The 23,116-nt window shown below is 42.2% G+C and overlaps 1 protein-coding gene across 1 annotated transcript in view; it reads right to left on the minus strand.

Annotated features, from left to right (window-relative positions):
* Positions 1–23,116, minus strand: part of PTPRG (protein tyrosine phosphatase receptor type G) — a 405,981-nt gene that overhangs the window by 61,398 nt on the left and 321,467 nt on the right. The window contains exons 9-13 of the mRNA XM_086470025.1: positions 20,635–20,819; positions 18,546–18,654; positions 16,785–16,834; positions 13,653–14,448; positions 5,532–5,664 (exon numbers count right to left, since the gene is read on the minus strand). Coding sequence (XP_086326151.1) covers positions 5,532–5,664; positions 13,653–14,448; positions 16,785–16,834; positions 18,546–18,654; positions 20,635–20,819 — 1,273 coding nt within the window. The remainder of the gene's footprint in view (positions 1–5,531; positions 5,665–13,652; positions 14,449–16,784; positions 16,835–18,545; positions 18,655–20,634; positions 20,820–23,116) is intronic.

A 23,116-nucleotide genomic window follows, 5' to 3' on the forward strand; every position in this document is an offset into this window, starting at 1 on the left:
TAGAGTAAGCTGAAAGCAGCTTTTATCATTTTAAGCAAGCAATTTTACAATGGTCTGTAAATTTGCAATGTTCCTTTTTCAATCAGTACAGAAGTTGAACAACACATTGTGTACTCATAAAATAAAAACCTAGAGATAGGTTCAAATAACAATTTCAGCACTTTTTACAACCTGCTACAGGCAGAAGTTCTTCTCTTTTTCCCTCAATGAAGTTTTAACACTGCCTCAGCTACGGAGCTCTGCAAGCTCCCCAGAATTTAACACCAAAAGGCAGTTTTCTGAGGCATGGTTATTAGACATGGTAGCTACAACAGTTCTTGGTCTTATGTTGCAGCTTGCATTTCTATATTACAAACTGATTTACAAATTCAGCCGACCAACCTTCTTCCATGCTATTTTCCAGTGACAGAATGCAGATGCTGAAATACTGAACACCTGAGCTTGCTCCCGCTGAGGTCTTTGCCACCGAGTTCAGCAACAATACTGTCAAACCATAAGTGACTTGGCTCCAGGTCACACAGAAAATCAATGACTGAGTCAGAAAAAGAACCCACATCTCCTGGTGCTCAGTGTCATTTCTTCTGCACAGAAAGGCACAGCCAGAGAAGTACGAGGCTCTGCCACAGGACCCGGCCCAAGGATTCTGTTCAATTCAACAGGATCCCGAACAAAAACGTAAGAAAACTCCAACAGTCTACTTTATTCTATAGGGTTTTGCCTAAGGAAAATTAAAGGCATCGTTTTCCCAAGCTGTCTCATATACACACATGACTATAAACAAGCAATGCAAGCTTGCTTGCTCTTTGAAAGGCAGCAGCTGTGTTGTTCCAAAAATCCCTCCTGAATGTAAACATATTAGCACTGTATAAACAGCTTGATTTAACAAGAAACGCAATACAATATTCCTGCTTTGTCTTTGGGATCACGATGTTGGTGGTGGCAATAATTCAGAGGTGAATTATGGTATCTGTTCAAAAGAAAGAAAAAGAAAACTCTCCAGCTATAGTTGTGAATTAATTTCTTCCTCTTAGCTGAAAATGAGAAATGGCTATAATTTAGTTCCAATTTAAAAGTTGCTGTTGGCTAAACTCTAAAATCTTAATTGCTTCTTAATATTCTCTCCTTATTTTTCCCTTTGAAACCACAGTCTATAACAATGTAGTGTTTAGATTAAAAATCAGAATAGAAAACAGTGGAAGGTCACTCCTAAAATATGTTTGTTTTTTTCTAAAATGACAGAACTTAATGTGTATCGAAGTATTTTAGTTGATTTCCCAACTCTAGTCACCCTCCTGCAGCTCTGTGAAAAAGAAAGTGGCACTGACCCTGGGTTTCCCTTAACGTGCCAATACTCAGGACTTGTCCAATTTGCAATAGAACATAGTGGAAGTGCTAGAAAAGACATGTTTCAAGCCATATTATGGCTCAGCATGCTATAGGAACTCGCCTTGTTGCAAAAAAACTGAAGTCACACTCAATCCCTAAATAGTTTGGAGGTCACTACCAAACACACTCTGCAATTCTCAGAGCTTGGAGAAAAGGCTGTGAGAATAACAGTGGCAAAGACTGCAGACAATCCAAGTCAAATTTTAAACTGACCTTGAAGAACTGCAAAAGGATCTCATGATACTGAGCCTGGTTATAAAATCACAGATGCAAAACAAATGCCCAGAAACACAAAAATAACGTGCTCGGGAAACTGCACCTCACAATGCACACGTTTTAACAGGCTCTAGATGAGCTAGTAGTGCTCCACCAGAAGATCCTAAAATCCCAGTGAATAGTTCTCAGAAACATTCAGTGGTTGTCCCCACAGCACACAATTTCAGGAACCAGTATGAAAGGAATAAAAGCAGAAAAAGAAATACCACTGTGTCACTGCAGAAGTGAACAGCAAATCTACGTGTCGAGTAAAATGAGGATCTGGCCTCCTCATCTCTTCTGTCTGCTAAGACTCAAATTCTCGACTTGATGCTAAAAGAAATCAGTTTCAAGCACTAGTGGTCCTGGGAGCAACAGTCCTCTTCATCATGGCCATGACAGCTCAAGGATCATCCAGGCCAGCTTTTCCTCAAGACGAACCAAAGATGCACAGAAGCAAACTTAAACCACAGCCGTCATTGTCCCTCCTGCCCAGGAAGCCCAACTGCCAACCAGACCCAGCGGGCGTCATGGCTCTTGGTCATCCCGCGATGGTGCTCTCCTCATTGTTCTGGATAAAAGGCAGTGCCATTTTTGCAGCTTCATTATGCTGACCTAGTTTATTTTCCACTCTGCCAACTTAAAATCTCACAGCACTCTTTGCACAGCAGTGCCATTAAAAGTACTAAATTCAGGGAACTTTAGTAGGAAGGTAATTCAGAGCTGCTGCTTGCCTGCAAGTTCTCAACCCTTTTCATTACTGAGATGGCCATCATGCTAAAAAGATGGAAGTGACCCTTTCTCTTCAACATCAATCATATCCTTTTGCCATTTGTCCAGGATCCACATGGAAAAGGAACTGAGAACATCAAATTACCTCTGCAAATAAGGCAGTCTTGTTCAGAAATGGCACAAATCATTTCCAAATATATTCAATTACAAGAAATCTCTAATGAACACAGCATGGAAGCTCAACAGATAAAGAAAGGAAAAGCTTCATCAAACAATGACTGCTTCCTATCACTTTCCTTTTCAGATAAAGGGAACAGAAAATGAAGCTTTTTTAAAACAAGGCATCATGATAAAACTTTTTTCATTCCTGTATCACAGAATGAGTTACAAAGGATCCAAACAGAGTTAAAACGCTTTGCCAAGCCTTCACAAGCAACTTCCCTAACTCCTTATTTTGGTCCCAGGATAATACAGCATCGATGCAACGCAAACAAGCAGAAGGCTTCTCTCCGCTTCATTGTTCTACTTATGTCACCTCTGGTCTCAAATCATCTAATCCCACAAATGCTCAAAAACGCAAAAGTGAAAATATCATTTGTTTTACCCTCAAAACATATTGCTAAAGGGTAACTATGTCTCTTCTGCATTTTCTAGTTCTCTGGGTTTTGTTTTGTAATGCTTTTCCTCACACAAACACAAAGAACCGCTGTGCAAGAAAAGACCCCTTGGTCCAGCATGCCTGTCCCCTTGAGGCTTATCCTTTCATAACAAGTGTCTCTCTGCTGTGCACTTCAATACCATGTTTCCCTTACTGAAAAATCTGTCTCAAACTCGTTTTCATGCCATTTGCTTTGATGGTGTTATTTAGCAAATTATTCCATATGTTGCCCATTACATTTTAAGCTAAGTGTTTCTTCCTGAAAATCCAGATCCCTGTTCCTTTCAAACTTGTAAATTAGACTCTGCAGTGTTAGAGGATCTGTTTTTTCCTTACTTTAAAACACTCACAGAGATAAACATTTTATTTTTCCTGAGGAAAGGTAATCACACTGAAAAGGGCACACAAAATGCTGTGTTGCCGCTTCAATGACACGGTCTGCACAATGTGAAATGTTACAGTGGACAATTTGTGTTCTAGTTGCTTGTTGATTTACCCTAAAACACACGTTTACTTTTTTTATACACTCTCTGTATTTGCTAAAAAAATCCTCAGAACTATGAAGGTAGACACAGGAGACTATTTTGAAGCTAGTACGCATGTGCTCTCAAGTTTGTTTATTGTTCCTCAATTTGTTGCCTCATAGTTATCAAAAAACTTTGACTACTAAATGACATACTTTCCATGTCTATATTCATTTTTCATCTCTACCTTTTTTTTTAGTACCAATTATACACGAAAAATTTGATCCACTGCTGTCAAGGGTATTAATGACAATGCTCGTAATTTTACCAAAGCTACTGATGAATGTTAACTACTCATGCATATTACAGAGAGTAGATAAGAAACAATTACTGTCCATATGCAAAATAGCAAACATTACTGGAAAAGTAATTTGGTTTCAGCTAAACTCTTTGTTCATGTATCTTCCTTGATTTATGTACGTGTTTGTTATTATGAAGGAAATAAAAATTTTATGAGGTGGATGGTTAAGAATTTTGAAGATAGAAAGTATTCAACTTTAATTAACATATCTTAATTTCAGACTCAAGTAATATTATGATCTATAATAGAAGCCAGTATTTATCAAAAATTAGTCTCTAACTATTGGTCACTAAGTCAGTACTTTCCAACTTCAATATCTTCTTGGGGATGAGTGAATTAAACACTAATTTTGCAATTATTTCTCTCGATCCATTAGTGAAATTGCAGGAAATGTAAATGTTTTCCAAACAATGAGAGGTACCAATATTCTTCTTGATAACACCGGTTAGCATTTTATTTCCAAACCTTTCCTCCTTAGAAGAGCATTTTGTATCAATGCTAGATAAATAATACTAACCCCTCATTACAATGCTTCAGGATATACCATACTCTGCAAGGGCTTGCTGGTATGAATATGACCAAGTTTAGACCTTCAAATGAAGAAAATACATATTGAAGGCCAGGACACTACAACGGGATCTTCAGAACCTTTCCAATTTCAGCTTTTGTGCACATTATCACTGCAATTTTGTTCACTGCCTTACTGCAAAGGTGTTAATTACTTGCAAATGTTAATAGAAATTATTTTCACAAGACTACTGTAATCTATTTATTAATATTCTTTCAAATGTTCCCAGCCTCAACAATTTAGCCAATTAATTATCAGTGAAATGGGCGTACTAAAAAACAGCTTGGTAGATTTTTAATTGATTCTGCAAATACAATGATCAATGGACTGCTATTTCTCATCAAAGCTACTTTTCTGTGTCCTATCTAATCAGATTTTGAAATAATTCCTCAATACCTTCTATGAGGCTAATCCCTGGTTCATTTTCACTACCAGACAAATGAGGTGTCTTTGGGTTCTGGTTCTGGCACAAGAAGGTGCTGCAGGTTTTAATTTACTGTAAATCAAAGGGAGACGGATTCGTTGATGCTAATCCTAGTCTCCACCACCGAACCAATGCCCATTGGTGTAAAGGACAGTATCTCTTTGTAAGAGACAATCTTTACTCTCAAGACCTTGCAGGCTGCACTTCTGGACACTTCACCAATGCTAAAGAACTCCTACTCAGAGCATTGCTATGTAACATGAAACAAGCTTGTCCCCCTTTCTTGAAGTACAGTCAAACGAAGAAAAGAACCGCTGCAGATCACACAGGTCTGTGTCAAAGCCATTGGGCTTTTCTTCCATGACCACCTTTCCTGAAGGCCAAGACAAAGATACATTTTAATAGCTGTAATAGAGGGACTAATTGTGAAAATATTTGTCAGCATTACAGCTAGCTCTACCATTGCTAGAGCTCTACCAAGCTCATTTTCGTGACACAAAAATCAATATTTAAGACAGCTGAACAGTTAACCAACAGAGCTGTTCTAGCATCCAGAGAGTTATCTAATGCATTTATCACCGTAACATCTAATAAAACAAAAAACACAGGCCCACATTAAAAAACACCACCTGAAATGTGTTTTAAATCACAATCAGTTCCCAATCGAAAGGAAACAGGCTCACCTCCAGTAGACAAGCACAGCAATAAGAAGAATGAGGCACACGAAGGTCAGTGCTGAGACCACAATAAGCGGGATGATCCATTCCATTTTACCAGGAGAAGGTCTCGTGGCCATGCTGGAGCTGTTCTTGTCAGCTGTGTGTTAAACACATAACAAAAACAATCATTAAATGGAAAGAGAACTACTGTACGGAAAAATGTGTAAACAAAACAAAGAGCTTGTCCGTTTTACATGGTACAAGTAAACAGAGCAAAGATCTTCTAACTGCGGGGTGGGACTCCATTTGTCTTTCGTCTGAGACATGAGAGCACAAAAGTATGGTGTTTATTGCCACATATGGCTTGGATTTCACTACTGCCTGTAATTACAGGCTCATAGACAATTTTAGGACTTTATCGTGCAAGCACCTATTATCAGATGTGGAGTACCCCACTGAGTCATTTCACCACAGTAACAAACGCTGTGCTCGGTCACCAGTGTTTGCAGATAAATGCACTCTGTTTCTCAACACTACAGGACAGCCCTGTTTGCAAAGCTCGGTGTAATACTTTGCTTCAGAAATAAATTTCTTGGTAACTATCTTAAAATAAAAAAATCCTCAACATGTTGGGTGTCATGTCACATCATTTGCAGAATTGTCACAATCTGGTGAGTTACTGCATACGAAAGCACTTTTTAGCATATGGATTGTCAAGATGGATGGATGAATGAATGGATAGGACGTGTTGTAACTGACAGAAGAAATCATTATGCCACAGCTTTTGAACAAAATTAAAGTTGGTCAATATCCTGAGATCTGGCCGAGTAACTCTGTTTCACTTTTCACATGACATCTTGTTAAAATTACTGTATCATATATGAGATGAATATCTAGAGGTTCTGCAAGTACTGGAGCCAATGAGTATAGACACTGTATCAACGTATTTCAAAAGACATCTAATTTGTGCAAATTCATGTAGACTTGACAAATAAATTGCTTTAGACAGAATGATAAAAGAAAAATACAGAAGTGGATTCTGTATCTTATTCATGTTTCCTAACAAACAGGCAGTAGTTGATCAATACCTGTCAACAGGATATAATGGGAAAGGATTAGTGTAAACAGCTTCAGACTTCAACAAGGATTGAAACATAGGCACTTGACTTCTACTTTTTAGCCTACATGAGTCTTTCCTTACCAATGTGCTTCCTTGCCCTCATTCAGTATTGTATTATCATATCTTCTGAAACTGCTGCAAATCCTACCAGAAGAACATAATTGCCTTTTCACCATAGGCAGGCAAAACACAGATAATTGGAAGTCACCAGATGTCACATAATATGAAGTCATACTCTATTTTAATAGCATTTAGATTATACTCCTCCATAGGCAGGAGTAAAATTCAACTAACATGGAAGTAAAGGTTAATTGTAAATGCTTTTGCCTGACTGCTGAAAACAGAGCAAGGCTGCAGGCTGCTGCAAGCCCAGCAAGAAATCTTTCTAGTTTTAAGAACTAGGCTGATGGAGGTAATGCCCTTTAGCAAGCAGCCTAAATGAGGTGCTAATCAGAGGGATGTTTGGGGGAAGTGAACGTGCACTGAGTATAGAACTGATCAAAAGAGAGATGAGTAGCCCGTTGTCTCCAATTTCAGTAAGAAAGGCTACCGAGGTTACCAACAGTGCCTCTTTGCAGAATAGGCGCACAACATTGTACCTCGAGCATGCGGTGAGCTTTCGTCTTCACAGCATACTAATAATATACAACATACCATTTTTAAGACAGGTCTTTGATTTCCTTGACTAGCAAAGAATAAGGAAAAGAACAGCCCCAAAATTAGAGCAAAGGCTTCTTCTCTGTATTTGCCAAACTTGCAAAGATCATAAGCCCTGAGGCATCGGTTTTTATCAGTGCATTTCAAATCATTTAACAGCATGAAAAAATTAAGCCTGTGAGGTAAGTGTTACTAATCAGAATGGTAAAAGGGACAAAGCAAGAAGCCACGCAATGTAATAAAACTTTGCAGGAGAGCCAAATAGTCCCACCACCTTACATCCATCAGGGTGTTGCTTCATTCCTCTCCAAGGACAGTATTCTGTTTAGTTTCACCTCCACATATTTCAACACAAAAACATATGTTTCTGTTTGCATGCGAAGAAAATTAAATTCCATTGTAAGCACAGCATGGGCTGGAGTCCCAACGCACACTATTAAATTCTGCAGTGCTCGTGATGCTCCTCTTACTCAGTCTACTGTGGAGAACACGCTTATCTGACCCCGCCAACTCCCTGCACCACAGATGTGAGGATAAGAAAGCATTCACTATGCAGACTGCCAGAATAGCAAATGCCATTCCTGAATGCTGATGGCTGGCCCCAAAATTCCAGCTGGGAATGCCCAAGCAATAATGTGCTTCAGAAAAAAAAGAGACCATTCCCGTGCTGGCTTTGAAGAAAAAGTCTAAGGTGTTTTCCACTGCCTAAGTAAAGTGTTGAGAGAGCTTAAACAAACCAATCTCAATAAAAATTGTACTGGAACGACAGCTGGGGCCAGAAGCACAGCAGTACAGCTGGAGTGCTGGTGCCTATCTCTTGAGTGTCATGGCAGAAGAGCCTAAGAAACGGCAGCACGCTGGAAAACACACACAAAAGACGACAGATCTGGGCCTTTATAGCTTCCTGTTCTTCTACACAACAAAATATTATAAAATAAAAAATAGTCAGCATTTCACTCTTTTTCCAAAGCAAGAATGTTGAGCCTTGGTAATGTCAACAGCATATCCTTGTAACGGTGCCCACCATACGCTGTACCTTGGCGGGGGGGAAGCTTAAAACACGGACCGGGAAACTCCATTTTTGCTAAGAAATGTAAACAGTTTCCAGTGGCATATGCCTTCGTTGAATTAATTCAGTTTGCCTTTTACTGGCTTGGAATTGATCCCAGTAAGAAGGAATAAAAATTATTACAGCATATCTGTTTCAGGAGGTCCCACACGATACAAGCCCTGGCACTGCTAAATCCATTCCTTCGTCTGGAAAAATCCGTAACTCCTGCAAACCACCCATTCCCGAGTTCCACCCAGGCTCTGGATGGATGAGGCCCTGGCACAGAGTATCAAAAGGCATTAGGCAGCGAGGGAAGCTATGGCAGTGCAACTTTTACACAAAGGTCAAGGCAAGAAAGAGACATTCTACAATTTGTGAAATGTACTGGTTTTCCATGTATTTTTGGTAATTGGTTCCTGAGAATAGAAACATGTTTATTTCCCTTAAGTAACGCTGCTTGCTGTAATAAGCAACAGTAGCTGTAATATATAACCTACCTACCTTTATCACCCCTTGCCTTTGCACAAACTGCCAGGACAAAGTTCTGTTTGTTGTACCATTACAGATACTGTTAGCTATGACAATACGTGTGTTCTGCAGGCCAAAAGAGAACCCCCGCTGCCGAACTGCCTCAGACCATCCGGTCTCTTAAAAGAAAGTCATCTGCTCATCTTTCCTTTGAGTAAACGAAATGATAGACTTATACAAAGGTATCAATTAATTCTGGAAAATAGTATTGGACAGATCATTCAACTACAAAAAGGCAAACCAGTATGTTTTTAAAGAGTATTACCTTGGATACAAGCTCATGTCATTGTGCAGCTCCCTATTTCTTTAAATGCATTCCTGCAGCAGTCACATTCACAGGCTGTGCACAACTAAGTGCAGCTTTTCAGTTTTGTAAACAGATGCCAATCATATTTAATCCTGATGTCAGATACCTGAAATTCATACTGTTTGCAAACATCAAATAATTCAATCTTTTTATTTTCAAGCCATTCTGCTGCTTGCTCCTGTAAGTTGCCATGCAAAATGGCTCAAATGCCACATGAAAATACAGCTTAATAACCCTTGCCATGTACGGAGAAAGAAAGAATTACACAGATGTTTAATTATCTTAATGAGGTTATCCCCAGAAGGCTTTTGTAACCTCAGACCTGGCAAAGACTGTTCCGAAAACCAAAATCCAGTCTATACCAAAAGCATACAGCGGGCTTGAAATTTAACCCTGCACATCACGATCTCCCCACAAAGCCCTCTTGTGGGAGGAACTCGGCAGAAGTGTGCGAGCGCTGAGGGACGGGAGGATGTGGCTGAAGTTTGTACCAAAGGCCAAACCCGGCTGAAGTTCCGACCAAAGGCCAAACCCACATCTCTGTTCTCAGCCCCAGCTCATGACTCAGACAAAAGCCCCAACTGGGCATCTATTACTTTGCTCACAACAGCCCATTCGTTACCTCCTGTCAAATACAAAGGATCTGTTTAACTGTCCGGCACAACAAACCAAAATTCTGTGGGACATTAGCCTGATTAAATTGAATCATGCTGGTTTTCTTTTTTTTTTTTTCCCCTCTTTTTTTTTTTTTTTTTTTTTTTTTGGTAGAGCATCATTCTAATTGCTATTTTCTAATTTTCAGGTTTCAGAGTCGCGGACAATGCTGAGCAGCTGCATGTGTAACAGTTGCAGATCAAAGGTACAATTAGTGTGGGCACCAAAACAGAGAAAGGATGATCAGGAAAATGAAAGAGGAGAATGCAAGCAAGCGTTCAGTGACAGAAGAAAATCATTAGAGTTGGCCGATACCACCAGACAAGAAGAGGCCAATGCCATTTGGAAAATAATGACATGGCCTCAGGAGAGGTGTGTGTGTATGTGCGTGTGAAATAAGCACTAAAAGAAAATGAGCCTTGCTGTACTAATTGGCCTTGCACTTTCCCTGTAATTTCTCATGTGTTCCCTGTTCTCCTCTAATCATCCACACTCACGAGTACTTCCCCATTCAGTTATCTCCTTACAACTGCTAATTTGATGCTATATAATTAATTTTACAAGTGTACATTGTTATGAAACAATTTTCTACTCTTCAAAATGATTAAACTTCCTAGTCACAAAAACATTTTGAAACCTTGACAGCTTTTTGAAAACTGTTTTCCTGGAGAAAGGATGCATCCAAAAAAGTTTCTGACCTCTACAGGACACAGCAAGCTTCTGGGGTTCCTTCTACTCACTTCGGCAGTGGCCTTCACCCTCTTTTAACTCTCTTGATGCTCAGGAATGCTTTCAGACACTTCTGGCAATGTCCTGTTGGCTTCACTGGTCATTGCCTTAATTTCAGGCTTACTTTGTTACGGAAAACCTTTGAGGCCCTTTCTCATAGGAAGAGGTCTTGCTTATGTCTGGAGTTTCACTGAACTCAACTCCTTGCATGAGCTAGGTCAGGTCTGTCTGTATGAATTGCAAATTTCCATATTACTGTGGAAAACAAGCCGAAGCAACTAATCTTAGGCTTCATGCTAGTGTTTGATTGATGGTCCAATTCACCAGTTGTGGGTTTTGCTGGCATGTGTCTTTGGTAACCTAGATCCAGCTGGAGGAAAGCTCCTCCTCCTGCATTCCCAAGTCTTCTCACGGGGGTAGCACTCCCAACAGGCCATCCAGGCCTTACTCAGACACATCTAGTAAAATATTTGGGCAAATTCTGGGTTAGGTAGACCTTAGCTACCCACTGCAGAAGCTTGGTAACACATGCAAAGAGAAGTACTTGAGACTTTGAAGGACAAGGTCCTCACACCTGACAGAAAGAGATTCAGATTGAAAGCCTCTGTCCCAAAGCCAGTAAGAAACATCTCAAAACGTTCTCAGAGTTGAAAAACACTAGACCTTGCCAATGTCTGGAGATGGAGTCACCAGGATTGCGACCAACCTAACTTCTTCCACCTGGAGGTCAAAGACAGGGAATAAATCTCTACCCCGAGGAAAATGGCACAAATGGGTCCTTCTTCATCTTTGAATAACCATTCCCAGTCCTTTTGCTGCTGAGTGTCCTCTTCAGTGCACTGAGGGGCCTGGGAGAGGCTCTTCTGGGAAGCTGAAGGTATGGTACAGTTCCTTCTCCTCATTCTGAGTATGCAGCAGAGGTTTAACTAAGTCTTAACTAGGGTTAATTTGGGTGAAACAGGCAAATCTTTCACTTATCTTTTCCCCCAGCTAACGTGCTGGTTATTTCAGATGTAATTTCCTACACATGGAAGCCATTTTTGTAAGACACAGTGATCTTAGTAAGTTATCCTCCCTCCATATATCAGCACAGAAAACCTAATTTGCAGAGTCCTTTCAAGACTGATTGTCTTTGCGTGCAGTCTTCAGGTAGGGTCATTTCAAGCCTCCAAGCCTGCAAGTGAGCAGAGCTCTTAAAAGAGGCTGTCTAGTAGGAGGCAAAGCTGTACCGAACCACTTACAGTGATAGTTCTCTGCATGCTAAAAAGAGAAATCACTACAGACTAAGGGGATATAGTTCACAATAACCAGTAAGAACTTCTTAGCAATATTAACAGTATTTTCCCATCTCATTGATTTGAATCTTTTTCATCTTGGCTACAGAACAAAAACAATTTAATAACAACCACGTTGTCATGAGGTAAGAAACAAGACCAACTACCCATCTTTCCTCCAACTAGGCTGAGAATAAGCCATGAGGCCCTTTCTACATCTTAGATAAGGGACACTGTACTTGGGCCATCCAAGAAACTGGCACTTGAGAAATGGGGAAGCAGAAGGCAGGAAGAACTGAAGACAACTATTTCAGAGGCAGGTTTACCCAAGCAGATTGAATTCCTGGGGTTTGAACCTAAATGGTGCTGAGTTCCCTTCTTCCTGATAAAAAGGTGATTAAGGCAAGTGGCATGCTGAAAGCAGCCTGACAGGCATCTCAGACCATATTCAGCGGGAGCGCTGGACTTTGAAGAAGATTTCCAGTTGAGTAGTAAGAAAAAAAGCAGCGTTTTTTAAAAAAATGAGCACAACCTGGTGCAGGTTTCTTGGCTTCCGCATTGTTAATCTGTTCTCTTACAGAACAGTTATGATTCACAGTCAGGTCAGCATTTCTGTAACAAATGTTATTAAAGATACGGTTTAGCTTTGTTTTTTAAATTGGTTTTGAGCTATAACTGAGTGCACAACATCTGCATTTTTGTGTTTATAAATGTAGGGGGAAACAAATATATAAGTTTTCTTCATAGTACTCTGTAACTCTAGAGCAGCTTTGATGGAAAACCAAAATTACAAAACAGTCTATAGATTACCAAAATAAACTACAACAGTAAAAAAACCAACCAAACAAAAAATGAGCACTAGCTTATAAATGCTGTGGCAATACACAAAATCACTCAGATAAACTTGGCGCCGTATCTAAATCTCAGTCCTTACTCTGCAAATAAACCCATATGCACGTACTCCCTTTGCTCCTTTAAGTTATAAGATCTGTTTTCCTCACCAGCGCCTGGAGCTCCCCAAGCAGAGACATGTGCGTATGCATTGGACTTTCTACGCAGCGAGCCGGGAGCGCTGTGAGATACCCGTCTGCATAGGCCTGTGCAGCAAATCCTGACCACAAAGGGCTTTGGGCACACGCAGATCACCTGGGCGTGCTTCCAAAAGGTCGTATTAGCTGTGTACATACTGTGGCTTTGGTACCTACATCCAAAGCCAGCGTGTACAGGAACAGTGGTAATTCTTATCAGGAGAAACACAGAAAACATGTGAAGTCTGCCTAGCTAAGATTTTTTTTTCCACAGGAAAAAAAAAGGTAGCCCTACTGCAAAAGGTGCATTGCCTTGGAAGATCAGAGCATGTAGGTTTTGCGATGAGAAATAAACCAGTGATGATCCCGTATTTGCAAGACTATCTCAAAGCCCGATCAGGGAGAATCCTGCAGATAAACTAAATTAGCTTACAGCATATAGCAACCTTCCCATGAAACATCAGCTCGGCACAGCAACCACTCTTCCAAATTAATTTCACAGCTATAGTTCACTGCATTCCTCTCTTTTTTTTAAAAAACCAAAATTCTAAATGCATCAAGTTTGGAGTTAACATTTTTCCAAGGAGCATGAATCTGTCCCAATAAAATAAAATGATGATCCTTCCTCCTCTCCTGCCCCAAATAACAATTTGTGGGTTGGGTCCTGTGTTGACCTGCCCTCAGATGAAGCCAGGCACCACGGAAATGTATCTACTGGAAATCAGTGAGGAATTTGGACTGTGTAATTTTCCAACAGTCTTATACTGACAAAACCAGTTTCCCCGGAGGTCACTCACCTGGGTTAATGGTGATGAATTTGTTATCTGAGGGGTATTCCTCTGGAAACCTGTCCTCCTTTGGAGGAGGTTTTCTTGTTGTCTCTGGTCTTCTTGGGATCTTCCCCAGGTAAAGTTCGTTGGTGAATGCTGGCGGCACTTGGGTGGAAGGGAGCGGCTGGGGCTGAGCGTCTGCTTCATCAAAGCTCTCCTCCTCAGGACCTCCAGCCGTGGGGGCAAAGTTTTGGTTTGGCTCTTTACCCGATATGGTTTTATTTCCTTCCTCCTCGGCAGTCCGATTGGGGGAATCTGTGGCTACGCTGGGCTCCGTGCTATTGTGTGCCTCCGCTGCTGCTGCCGCCCTGTTTTTCTCCTTCTTCTCAGCATCCTTTTCTTCCTCTTCCTCATGCTCCCGCTCCCCATCCTCACTTTCACTCTTTTCGTCCTTCTCCCCCTCCTCGGCTCCCTCGCTGTCCTTTGTCAGTGCTGAGTCCCGCTCTGGCCCCGGGGAGGCGGCAGCGGCGGCCTCGGTGGCAGCCACCACCGGCCGTCCCGCCTGCTTGCTGGGGGTGGCCGCGGGGAGCCGGGTGGGCCACACGCTGCTCGGGAAGGAGGAGATGCCACCACCGCTGAAGCCCAGCCCTGCCAGCAAGGTGCTGGTCACCACTGAGGCCACGGTGGCCTGGCTGCCGCTGGAGGAAGGCCCCATCCCTGTGGCCATGGACACGAAGGAGAAGGGGAGCCCCGAGGAGGTCCAGGTGGAGGAGCCGGAGCTGATGGGAGCCATGTCAGCTGAGGAGGCAGGAGATGCTGTGGGCTTGAGGAAGTCACCGGCAGCAGAGGGGAAGAAAACACAGCAGAGACCATCAGCAGGGGCCCCGACATGCTACCTGGGGTCATTTTTCTTTTGCTTTTCCCTCCCTTTCCACACACATGCTATTGTGGTTGCTATTCTCCTAAAATGAGAGACTTACACCACCTGGATGCAGGGCCGAGCCAGGAACGGGACATGCCACAGAGTTACCTGGCAAACCACAAAGAGAGGAAACCTCCCTGCATTCACCACTTCGAACAACCATTATCACCAAAAAACTCTTTATCCTTGTTTTACAGTGGGACCTTCTCCACCCACGTCACCAGTCGCTTGTGAGTAACATTCTCTCTCAGGGGTGAGGAGGATGTAAAGGAGTTTAATGAGTTTAGCTGCATGACTTACAGTGCTTTAATCCTCAGAATACGGAAGTTTAAAAATACAGCGTTATATAAGGGCTGTCCCAAAATAAGGGCTGTGCTGCCAACGTGAGCATTCGTGGCTGGTGGGTCTGCTCTGACAGGGAATTCTGGCTCTTCCCACACACATTGTGAGGGCCTCGAACGGTACTATTTTTATTACCTTAATTTACCCACCAGCATTACTCTCCTGAGGACGGCTGCTGCAGTGAGGCACTGCTCTCGTTAGAAAAGACCTGCAGCATGGCCAGCTGGGCCCTCCTGAAGAACATGAGCATCAGCAGCCCTTCGGCAAGTCACCATGACCTCTAACAGGACCACCAGGCTGTGGCACCCATGTACAGCCTCAGCTTTCCCCAGCCCCAGGGCTCTCCCTGGCCACCACCAGTGACCCAGAGCCAGGGCTGGCACTGCCCACTTCCCTCGTGGAGCTGAGAGGAAGCAAGGACGAACCATGGACTCCTCTGCACCCTGCCCCTGGTATTCTAATGTCAACCCAGTGCACGCATGTTTGCATGTGGGTCTCTGTGCACAGATGTGTATGCTGTACTGTAAATAAAAAACCCTGGCTGTAGAACTAGACAAGTCATTCCCCCTTCTTGACTCACATGTGGAAAAAGACACTGAAGTGAGTTGACTAAGGACAAAGAGTAACTCTGTGGAAGAGTCAGGTCAACAGTTCTGCCCAGACAACCTGACCACGATCCTCTCTGAAAAAGGTCTCGCATTACTGAATTCATCAGCAAGAGGAACATTAAATGGAAAGGTATGCATCAGACAAGGACAAACAAAAGTTAAATAGGTGCTACTGAATGTTGAACAAAACTGTAAAATGTTTCTTTTTGGAACTGAAATTTAGAACTCAACAGTATTTCTGCATCTCTCTGCAATTCCTGGTTTCAGTCAGGCGGTGCAGTTGAAATGCTGCAGCAAACCAAAGGCTGCTTTCTCACGTCACTTTTGACCAGCTGCAATCACAGAGAACCTGAGATCTCAGAAGAAAACCTGTGCTTTAGAGATTTCAAGCCAAAACTTTAAATAAGCATCTAAACTTTCAGATACTTATCAGTGTGAATCCCTAAGGCACTGTGAGATTTGCTTTTTGCTGGCATGTACACTCTCAAAGCTAGACTGAGTATTAAAATTGGACAGCAGATTTTATATGTCTAGAATACCTCTATACATCATTAAACAAACATTAATCATTCAAATTCAAGCTTTGTATGTGTTATTTGCTTACTAGGGAGTACATCAAATTGGAACAGAATAAAACCAGAAGCAATGTACTTAGAATAAATTCCACAGTATGACTTCAGACCATAAATTTGACTGAATAATTCAGTATACCAAATGCCAAGAAATTTAGGTTATGGATAGTTTATGTTAAATAACCTACTCAGGTGCTTTCAAAACTGAAATGGCGTGCTCCAGTTTTACTGCAAATGTATCAACATTTCTGATTCTGGTATATAAAAGTCAGCTTCAGTGACTCATTACAGTCTCACTTGAATAAATATTAAAACAAAGAGCCCATAAGGCTTTATTCACACAATAGCAAGCATCCTTAAAGCACTGGAAGAGCAAAGATGCTGTGCGTGAAGCCTTATTCCTGTTGCATACACTTCTGGTCACACAGTTAATAAAAGAAATGAAATGTATTTCCGCAGACACCATTAAGACTACAAATCCGCTCGAAACGAGTTCAATACATACTTGGGAAGATTTTTTTAACACTCCAGTGGTCAAAGCCTCTCAGGGCACGGAGCTCGAAACCCCAACCCCTCCAATATTTCGGGCACGCTACAAACCCCCCCCGTGGCGGCTCCGACCGAGCCCCCCCGGCCCTGGCGCGGATTTCCAGCCCCCTGCTGCCACCTGGTGGGCACCCGCCCCGCTCCCCCGCGAGGCACGGCCGGGACTTACCACTCCTGTTTTCACAATTCTGGTCCCCTCGAAAATTCGAGTGGTGTTAGCTGAGAAACAAAGAACAGCAGCGGGTCAGCGGAGGGGGAAGGGAGGAGAACGCTCAACAACCGCCGAACGTCGCTGCTACCAAAGCGCCGATGCGGGTGTCGCTTCGGAGCACCGGCTCCTCCGCTCCCCTGGGGTTACTCACCTGACTCTGGACTTGGCTCTACTGACTCAGGCCTGGCAATGCCGGTTTAAGTGCACTGTCAGAACACACAAGCTGTCCTTCAAACCCAAGTCGGGTGAAATGTCCTGACTGGCACAGGAAGCCAGAGCAGCTGATGACAACAGAGAGTTTTTTCCTGCCTTTATGATAATATTATTTCTTGCTATTTAGCTCAACTACAACTATAAGCAGCCTCCGAAGAATGCTTTGAAAGCTCAAGTGGATTCTTTTTCTAGGTCAGATCTTGGGGGCAGCCAAAGATTAGGAGAACAGCTCCTTTTGGGGGAGGAAGGAAACACAACATCTACTCCCATTGCCGATGTGTGTATCGCCTCCACTGCTTTGAACACTGGCATAGAGTACACAAAGAGTGCCTGGCAAAACTGTCAATAATGATTTAGTCTCAGCTGTAATTAAACGGGTATCGTGGTCATATTTCAAATAATTTTTCCATTCTATTATCTGCTGAAAGGGACCATAATCAGCAATATACAAGTTTCTGACTTCTGCCTGGCACTTAAAGTGAAGTCCAAAACACTGTGCTACAACAGAGCTACATATGAGATGTTGCTTGGATAGGACATTTCTTGTCTGCTCCCTGCTCCCTCTGTAATGCTGCTAACACGGTAGCATGACACTATAACAGAACTAAATTGTGTCCACAGCTTGATATCCTTCAGATGCTAAGTGCTAACAGAGTAGGATTGAAACTGCCACAAATCACACTGAAAAATGCCTCTATTATTTTGTTTCACATACTGTGGCTCTGTTCCATCAGACCCAAGTGACTTAACTCTTTGCTTCATCTTAAGGATTTAAAATTTTAAATCTCTGCTTGTTTTGTTCTTCCATTACCCATTCCGAGGTTTATATATCTGTGAAGTGGAGCGGGAGGGCGTGCTCTCAGCAGAGGTGAATTTAAAAAGTACTAAGTTAATTACTAAAATTAATTTAAAAAGCACTAATAAATTCCCAGGAAAGAGCAAAACTTTGGCACTTAAGAAACCCAAAAAGCATCAAGTTCTCCTACCAAATCTCAGCATTACCAGATTTCTCCAACAAACTTTAAAAGGAAATCCATGCGAAAGCACAGCTTAGCATCCAGTTCTTTTGCTTTCATTTAAATATGTATGTTTTGGAAATCACTGACATTGCATGCGTGGTAAGACCAGAACATCTCCACATGTGGTTGTCAAGGTAGGACTGATCTCCTTTCCTCTTTACATAAAACAGACACCAATCAGACTCACATCCTGCTATAGCTGTGCCTCTGATACATAAGCAGTCTCTGATGGAGTTGTTTTAGAAAACTAGTACCAAGAAAAGCTCTGAATTCTCCTAAAATCTGACGAACCCTGCCAGCAGAGAGGTGTAGGCAAACCCCCATCGCTAGAAACAGGACTCTGATAAAGTCACTGGCCACAATCTGAAATTAGCAGTGTCTACACGCATTCAAGCATCTTCTGAAATCACTCCACACCGCACTCTACAAAGAAAATGTTAAGCAGACAAATTCATTTAATGTAAAAATATTTATGTTGGTTTTTTACCTTGAAAGAGCATAGTCTGGCTAAAGTCACTACGCATTTCATTTCGGCAAACTGCTTGAACTCTGAACAGATAAAGGATGTCAGGTGAGACATGGCTAATGATGGCCTTCTGTTTAAAAAAAATAGATATTATTCAGTTTTTTACCCCCACAGTACTGTCCACGATCAGTTTGAAATATATAAAGCATTGTGCTAACACAGGACATTTATGCCATGTAAGACAAACTTACTTCAAAACAGAAATATTCAGTGGTCCCCTGGGAGAGGGCAAGGACAAAGTGATGCACCCAGACTCTGCTGACTGCCCATGAGAAAGAAATGGGCACGTCCCACATCTACTCTCACAACAGTCTTCATGCCCCGAAGTCTCTGCTCTCCTCAGAAAAACTTAAACCTCAAATCATTCGACCTTACAGGAATTAAAATGGGATTTTTCTAGGTGGAGATCCAAGTCCCAAACATGAGATAAGCCCAGGAAGGTCACTGCACGTTCAAACTCACTATTTATTTTGCACCGAACTGGCTATGGCAATTTGATGCTGGTGGCCTGTATAACATGATGTCTCAGCACCCTGGGCTGGGATGTCCCTGCATACTCTTAGACCTGAAACACTGCCCTGCTGCCTTCCAGATACTCTTTTGAGTTGCCTTAGTCCACAATCACATCAGTTCATGCCTTGCAGCAGACAGCAGCAGTAGCTGTGTGGGTCACTTGAAATACCAGCGACCTGTCTAGCTTGCTTTCAAGATGGGACAGCCCAACTGCCCCTGCCAGAGCACTGAAAGCAAATTGCACTTTCCTCTGAAAAAGAGTTTCCTTCTTCTCTTGCCCCTAAAATAGACTAAGCTGTCATTGCTTTCTTAACCTCCAAGCTCTGCTGCACAGCACAGGGTCTCACTGCAATTTATTTCCAAGCTATCACTCCATCACATCCCCTGCACTTTTAATTATTTCTTTTACATAAAACAGGATGCTTTCACTGTGCCCACCTCATTTTTGCTGATTAAGGCTCTCCTCCTTATACCTGATTAAAAAAAATCTCCCTTAAGAGCGTGAAGTTATGACAAGAGAGAGGTTACAATACATCATAACCTTGGGTGCCTTTCAATAGATTCCTTTCTGATTTCAGGAGGCACATCGTTCCCTAATGTGACCCAGATAACAATGTCTAGTGGGGAAATTGAAAATATAAATGGAAATGAAGTAAAAGAATCTTCATCTAAGGGAATAAGAGAAGTATTATTGTATAACTGATTGAATGGGCCCAGAGGACTGTGCATTCGAAAAAAAAATACGATAACAGTCATTAGGAATAACACTCTGTGCTGCTGCATTTTTCATGTGCATATACAATTACTGATTTCATTATTCTAGAGGCTTTCTTTGATTAACAATAAACGGAGGCCTTTCAAACCTGAATATGTCACTTTGATTTTATATGCAGAGAATGTTAAAGACTGGTACAATACTTGCTTCCACTTAGACAAGAATGACAAGCAGATCAAATCCTAAATGGAGGAGATAGATTGGTGTTTCCAACTGTGCTGGAACTGTCTTGCTCTTCCCTCTTTTCCTCCCACTGACACACATAGACCATGCTTGTACAGGGCCACTCTGCAATAATCTTCTAGCCCTGACCATGCAACTCCTACTGCTAGCAGCACTTACTGCCAGAAACTGCTCCAAAGACTGCAAGGGGCTATGCACAGTGAAAAGCCTGAGCCCAGGAACAGATTTTGGGGGATCGGACTTTTAATGTGAAAATCTGTAAGCTGAATGCAAGCCAAAAGGTATTCAGAGCCTATTTCCCGAGCCAGCTGCTTCTCAGCAACAGTACATGAAAAAGTGTCTACAGATTTAGTCCTTTATGCACTCACATAAACTATTAATTCACACTCTAGTGTTCTGGGTAGTCTGTTAGGCAATGTTCAACTAATGCTGAACATTTTAATAGCAATTCATTGTGAGTCAAACACTAGCCTGTCTATAAGGTAACAACTGTTTTCCTCCTCTACTTCCTTCTACTGAGAAAATAACAATATAAGGATAGCTCGATGCATATGTCTGGGGTTGATGCTGTGGTTTTACCAGGTCCTTGTCACTGTCCTTGGTGAAAGTCTTCTCCTTTTCGTCTTCATTTTTAGTCCAGCTGTATGAGATCATGTAGTTCATGATCGGAGGGTGGTAGATGGTTTCTGGTTGGTTCCAGGTTACAAGTAACGCTGTCCTATTCACTGGCTGCACTTTCATGTTGACCGGGGGAGTGCTGCAAGCTAAGAAACAGAAGGAAAAAATATGAAGCTCTCGCAAATAACCAAGAGAAAACAAACAGGTAGAACTGTGCCTCACTCTTCAGAGCCAGGTTTTTTCCTCAATGCCTACAGTAATAGCTTAGGCTGCAATCCACTGAGACCAATGGGATTTAATACCACCTGCAGCTGCTCTCTGCTCTCCAGAGTAAAGGGAGCGAGAGAATCCCTTCTCTGCAGGCAGGTTGCTTAGTTCTTGACTTACTTTCAGTCCTGACGTTTGCACGTACACTTAAACTTGTTCACTTACGAGCTCTGCACTGGAACATTAAGAAGTCCAGTCAACCTGAGCCCCAGCTTCCCTGGCCCACAGTCTACAGTATGAAGAGGGTAAATAGTCCAATGTGCTCTGCAGGCCCTGGAAATAGTTAGAACCTCTGAAAATGCGACACTATTGAGTCAGTAAGTAATTTCCTCAACCCAGTACATTTTTGCACATGAGCAGAAGTTACTTTATACTCCTCTTTCTATGTATTTTCCTTCATAGATTCTCAACCGTTCATCAGTAATGTATCACCAGCGCAGAGAAGAGTGGCACTTGATGGCTTCTGCAGACACCAAACCCCAAACTTATCCAGCGAAGACCAAGCCCAGGCACAAACCCAGCCCGCACGCTTCAGGAGGAGCAGAGTGTGCACAACCCACTTGCAGCCGCTGAAGAAAAACACTCCTTGTCAAGCCATCGAAATGTAAAGGCCAGGGTACTAATGAAGAACACTAGATGGCACTCACATGCTATCGAAAAAATACATCACGCCCTCCCAACCATAAAGAGTTTAGATTTTTTTTTTTCCCCCCAAGCTTTAAAAATCATGTTTAAAATACACAATTCAGGACAGATTCTCACATTGTCTTTCCCAATATAAACTCTGATCCAAGAAAAATCACTTGCAATGATACCTAAACACATGTGCCGTGGCAAAGGAGCTGGCCTCTTCTGCCTGGGAAAGTCAAAGTGTCACTCAGCCCATCACGCTGACACTGTTTGCAGAATTATTTTTCCCAATGCGACTTTTCCATTTAAAGCCAATACATTCAGCTTGTTTGTGCTCTGCAGGTATGTGACTGCTGTATATTTGGCCATTATTTCACTTCTAAAGAGTACTGGCAGCACCGAAGGGGAGAAATGTCTATTCCTAATGCCTGGACTTGCAGGTTGGTCATGTAGCTCTGCTGTTACATTACTGAAATAGCTACAGTTCCTAAATAAAAATGATTAAATGCTGTAAACACCAATATTACCAGTACAATAGAAAAATACCTGTCAAATGCATTTGTGCAGTTATAACTCACATTTTGTAGCTAGCCTGAACGAGAGAACATATATTGCAGAAATACTCTTGGGCAGGAAAGATCTTTGGTGTTTCCTCCTGCCATGAGCAGTGACAATCTTGCAGTTTTGCAGTAGATCCTTCTGCTCAACCCAGAAGGATGATCCAGCAAAGCAAACAAACCCTGCAGTACCTCAAATCATTGACAAAATGAATATGAGTTTCTATTTACACTGAGTTGAAGGGACCAAAACAGCATTCTGCTGGCAATGCCAGAAAGCCAGGACCCGGCTGAGATGGCACAGCTGAAAGTAGTCACTGTTGTCACTATTTACAGAGCTTCATGATCCTCGGTATGCCTCTCCATGCTCACCTCTTTCTGCTGAGACAGTCAGATCAATTCTCGCTGACATCACTGTTTATTGATAACTGCACCAATAAATCATAACTGCCCCCTTTGAAGCCCCTTGTCATTACAGAATTATGCTTCAAAGTGCCAGACCAGCCTTTATCTCTCCACCTAATCAAATCCTATCAGAGACAGAAGCCCAGGGTGAAGGACTCCCCAGACCTATAAGTCTTATCCAGTCCTGCTCCTCCAGGAGGACATGCAGAGATTTATATATTTAAAGTAATCATGCATCAAATTGTTTTAGAAATAATTCAACCATGTAACCTTCACAAGAGACAGAGAGATCTACCTTAATTGCAATACCCCTCTGAACCATGGCTAGCCACCTATTTTTCAGACACGGACCCCCAAGCCACCCTGGGGAGAGGGAACTGTCATGTCCCCTACTCCATGCCACTCTTTGCAGCCAGCTTTGGTGCCATTCAGAACAGCTCATGCCAATCAGAGGCAAGAAGTGTGTATTTCCCAAGGAGACTCACAGGCTCAGGACACCCTCCCTGACCCTTACCCTGATCCAAGAAGGTCATGAGCACTTTTAAGCAGCTGAGTGACTCCAATGACTTCACCAAGACAAATTT

The sequence above is a fragment of the Leptosomus discolor genome, chromosome 9 (assembly GCF_034619465.1).
Source record: "Leptosomus discolor isolate bLepDis1 chromosome 9, bLepDis1.hap2, whole genome shotgun sequence".
NCBI classification, from domain to species: Eukaryota; Metazoa; Chordata; class Aves; order Leptosomiformes; family Leptosomidae; genus Leptosomus; species Leptosomus discolor.